Source organism: Borostomias antarcticus (assembly GCF_949987555.1).
Source record: "Borostomias antarcticus genome assembly, chromosome: 11".
NCBI lineage: Eukaryota > Metazoa > Chordata > Actinopteri > Stomiiformes > Stomiidae > Borostomias > Borostomias antarcticus.
The window spans coordinates 13,809,562-13,814,609 of NC_140244.1; the positions used below are offsets into that span (position 1 = coordinate 13,809,562).

At 42.6% G+C, this 5,048-nt stretch overlaps 1 protein-coding gene across 1 annotated transcript; it reads right to left on the minus strand.

Annotated features, from left to right (window-relative positions):
* Nucleotides 1-725: 725 nt before the first annotated feature.
* On the minus strand, nucleotides 726-3,298 carry LOC311315360 (homeobox protein Hox-C13a-like; the record flags this gene model as incomplete). Its single annotated transcript, XM_084446030.1, has 2 exons — nucleotides 726-985; nucleotides 2,626-3,298. 2 exons carry the CDS (start codon nucleotides 3,296-3,298, stop codon nucleotides 726-728), a joined length of 933 nt encoding a protein of 310 aa, XP_084302156.1.
* Between the last annotated feature and the right edge of the window lie 1,750 nt (nucleotides 3,299-5,048).

The following is a 5,048-nucleotide window of genomic DNA, read 5'->3' on the forward strand; positions in this document are numbered from 1 at the left end:
GACCTTGATGGGTAGTTACAATTTTTCTTTATTTATGAAACACGTTTCCACTGAGTAGCCTAAATTTCAATCCTACACCACATCACAGTTCAAATGCTGCGCAAAAGTAAAGAGCAGAGGTCCTACAATGGGAGTGCACAGCCCGAATGCAATAAGACCTGATTCACTTTACAAACCAATGATAAAATAGTGTGCATTAATATGCAATACCTTTAATATTATTACATTGATTACAGTCATTCCAGTTGCATGACAGAGACACATCCTTCACCGACGAAACGAACAAAATATGAGAACTATACAATTGACAAAGCCCTGTCACGCCGACAATAGCAGCCTTGCTTGGGATCAAACTAGGACGACAATAGGCCTATAGGCTACATTATAACTGAAATGTAGGCTGAGAGTGTGGAGCATTGAAGCTCCCTATGTGTGGAAATACATGAACAAGATCAATGTGTGAAATCTTGTAAGACCTCGATCAACAACTTATTTGTCAGTTGCTAGAGTTCATAGTTTTGGTGGTACTATCAATTCTGGTAAAGCCTATTCGATCCAAAAGGCTAAGTTGGGTATGATGATTCATCCCGATATGGAATCAGTAAATCATTTTTGTTTTCATATCGAGTAATCAATCGTGTAAAAAACGTTTGTGTGATGAGATTTCTTATATATAAATATGTGTTTATGATGAGACGTATGAGTTGCCAGAGGAAAGGGCTTAATCAAGTGGCATGCATGTGGGCGCTTGGTTTTGATTTACAGACGAATTTCTTCTCCTTCACTCGCCGGTTCTGGAACCAAATGGTAACCTGGCGTTCAGAGAGGTTAGTGGTGGCCGATATTCGTCTTCTCTTGTCTTTGGTGATGAACTTGCTGGCGGCATATTCTTTCTCTAACTCCTTCAGCTGCATCTTGGTGTAAGGAACTCGTTTCTTGCGACCTCGTCGGTAGCTGCTGACCTCTGGTTGCAAAGGGACGACATCTAAGAGATGAAAAACAGAAAAGGAAACTTATAGGACAGACAAGAACAAGTTCCAGGCTAACATTGGCAAAAAGGTAACATGCGCAAAAGTGGTTTCCGGTTTCTAACGTTAAAAGTTCTCTGAATGTCCTGAACGAGTATGTGGCATGACATGGAAACGATTACGCACTATTACGCCTATAGCCTCCCCAGGCATTGGGACAAGGCCCCCAGATCATTATAACAGGGCCTGCTTCATATTCAGATGATTTTGAGCATACACTGAAACTATAGGAATGTCAAGAGTTGATAAAAGGTCCCTCCTTAACCACAAAACCCGACATAGCCTATAAATTGTCTAGTCCTTGCTTTAATAGGCCCCCCCACAACAGATTGACGGTCGGATTCTCGGTTTCCACTATTTGACTGTGATTTAACTCTTTGAAAAGTGTAGCCTACATGTTTGCCGACACCTAGGCTAACCTATATACTCACATTCTAAACGTCAGATGTGTCAACTGTTGACAATATTGTGAACGATAAGTCAATCAATCTCGGAATTCGGTGGCTATTCTTGATGTAACTAGATACCAAAATTCAGAAATAGAATTTGCTATTCTACATGCCAAACTACTGCTGATTCAAGCATGTGTCACCACATTAAAGCTAGGGTTCAATGGTCGATTCATTTGAACTATCTCAACTCAGCATAGGATATTCTTTTTTAAAATGCGTCAATTAAACCAGAGATTGTCGTGATGGTTTGTGAAAACACAGCTAACGTGCGCGCACATACGCACACACACGCACGCACGCACACACACGCAAGGAAGCGCTCACTCACACACACGCGCCCGCACACACACACACACACACGGGAATGCAACATGAAAGTGTGTCTCAGTGATTTGTGATCGTATGATGGTGTCGTCCTTAAAGAACACAACTGAGTAAACTAGCTATTCAGAATCTGAATCTGAAGGATCACAATCAGAAAATGTTCCATTCATGAATGGCACAGTCGAAAAGCGAATAAGACTTATACTTAGACAAGATAAACTAAGTTCTTGGATTTTAATTGGGGATTTGATTGAGTCACACAAACAATGAATGGTGAGCTTTAAGGCACCACTCCTTATTGCCATTTGATTCCGGTCTTGAGAGGGGGCAAGGCGATGAAGGCCCACTGTGGGACAACTATCCCAACGCTGTCGGTTGCCGGTATGACCAAGTCCAAGTTTAAAATGTGTTTAAGGCCTGATTAAAACGCTGTTTAAAATGGATTCCATGTCGTGGAAACATTGTAAGCCCGGAGTAGCACATGTAGTTTATATTTTGACAATGTCCGTACGCAGAGGTTTATATTGACAGACTCCAATTGATCGCGCAATGAGCTACTCTCCAAGCTGGGACCCACAGATGAACAAAAAAACTACCCTGCATTTTCATTATGCAGATTATGCCTATGCAAGAGTTATTTGGAGAAAAAAAAAAGTGTGTCAAAAGACGCACAAACTGACGCGCGCGCACGCTAACACACGCTCCCTCACTCTTACTCTCAATGTCTCGTGCACTTCACAAACATAGGCTAAGTATGATACAAAATATTTGGCTACAACATGCATTACGTACTTAAAAGATAAAGTATTCCGATAGGCTACCTGGAAAGGGCGATTTCCAGAGATGTGTTGACTGCGTTTGCTCTTTGGAACAGTACACCTGTCCGTCCCAGCCATTTGATAGAGCCCAATGCTGATAGCCCTCCATGGGTATCAAAGTCTCGTGTCTTGGTTCCGGGTGCGCATTAATTCCGGGCACCACCGACACGTCTAAATAGCTTGGTACAGTCTGATAAGAGCTGGCAAAACTGGGGTAAAAGGCAAATTCCTTTGCACGGCTTGACAGTTCTTCCGTGGGTGGTGCCGCGCTGGACTCTGTTGAGTACTTCTCGGTGGGGTGATAAGAGCACGGCTTCTGCTGCAAGTTCACGTTGTGGGTGTGTGACAACCGACACCCGTAATAAGGGCTTCCGAACGGGTAGCCATATCCCAGGGTAGCGCTGGAGGAAGTCTGGGGAGCTGGGCACTGCCGCCCTACGTCCTGTGGGGGTATGTCCGAGTAAACTGAACCTTGGTGGCCAATGCTGCCTGAGTGTCGTCCCAACGCCGAATGCGCAGAATGCGAGATCAGTTCCCTGCAGTGGGTAGCAGGACAATTCCCGCTTAGTCCCTCCATGGATTGGTTTTTATTCTGATTATTTTCATTCGGGCTTCTTTCATACACGTACATAAAGCTGTCCGCCCAGCGTGGATGCAGAACCATCGAAGTCGTCATATCACGGGTTGTCGATCCTTTTTAAAAGTCGACTACTCCAAGACGGACACCTCATCTCCGAACACATTTTTTACGCGAGCGCATGCGCACCGCGTAGTACCCAAGTGTCCAGTTCATTACTGAGATCCCCCAACACGTGATACCACAACAAGACAGATATGGGGGTGGGTTGGTGGGGGTGAGAGGCTCATGGGGCATCTTTTTTAAACAGCTTTTGGTATAGGCTAAGCTATAGCCTAGCTTATGTTGGTTGCAGTTTACGAAGTAGTCTACAGCGGATATTTCCACTGTAGGCAAAGGCAAATAGGCTACCCAGTGGTCAATATAGGCATACACAACAGTTTTGAGGCGGAAGGAGAGGCAGTAGGCCTAATAGTCGTTTCTTACAAAACGGAAACGAATAGGTTGTTAATTATGAAAAAAAAAATGGCTCTGAATATCACTAGGCCTACATGAATAATTAGGTAAATCTCCAATGGAGTTTCAATTTGTGTTAAGGTTGGCTAATGCACTTGTAAACACACATTTGACGTAGACCATGCTACGTTTTGACTAATTCGAGAGGCAATAGCCTATCTTGAAGTACAAGCCTAGACACTAAGGGCACGTAAGTTCTTAAAATAGGTTATAAAATAAATTAACGTGTTTGGATTGAGCCTATAGTGCCGTGTTGCAAAGATTCCACAGGTCATAACAATCATAACAATATGAAACGGATAATCTTATAATTTGGCCTAGGCTAAAATTCAAATAACCTACCACAATATTGGATGTATAGAGCTAGGTCCACTGCTTACGGCAACATTAGACCTGCACGTAGGCCACAGGCCGATTAATATTGTGCACTCCTGGGTTTGGCAGCATGCGTCACTGTTATTAGGTCATCTTATGGTCTTATGGTTAAAATACACATCTGAATGGTAAACAAATGCCTGATGGACACTCGGTAAACTATTGTAGTGACTACTGTAGTGGATTGGTCTAGATATGAAATTGTCTATAGTCTCTGTTGCAAGTCACATACTAATACATTTTCATCCTTTTGCTCAGTTGGATACGCGGAAATGGTGGTTTGTTGAGACAAGCAACTCAAGGCTAGAGTTGTATAATTTGGGGCATCCTAATAAAGATTGCGGTGCCGTTTTGGAAAAACAATGAAAATGTGAAACATAAAATAGGCTACGCGATAGCCCATTCACATAGAACTTTGTTCTCTAAGAATAACATTACTAATATTTAATAAATGCATGTAGGTTAAGTGGGCCTTTTAACAACGATATTTTTTAATTCTCAGATTATTCATCGTTTTGCAGGAGCATGTTGATATGTTGTGGACATGATACCATGTGCGCACACAGAAACAAATGACCATAGCCTATATAACACAATTTACTTAGACATGTGTTGCAGAAACACGTCTAAAGCACAAAGACGAAACAACTAAAGCATTTGGACGTCTAAAAACATGGATATTATGAGGGTGGTGTTCGCACAAACTAGACGAAAACGATGTCGGCCTAACTGGTTTGAAAAGGGGAAATTAGCCTAAAAAATCGCACAGTATCCATCTGCATCGCTTAATCGACATGGAAAGAGAACTTGTGACGTCCGCCAATGCAAATTATTGGAAGTTCATTCAAATGGTTGAAACAAGGAAGTCCAAGGTCAAGGTAGAGAACGCAGACAAACACGGTCGTAATAAGTCTAGACAGACAAGAATGAACTTCACACCAGCAGCGGAGTTAACGTG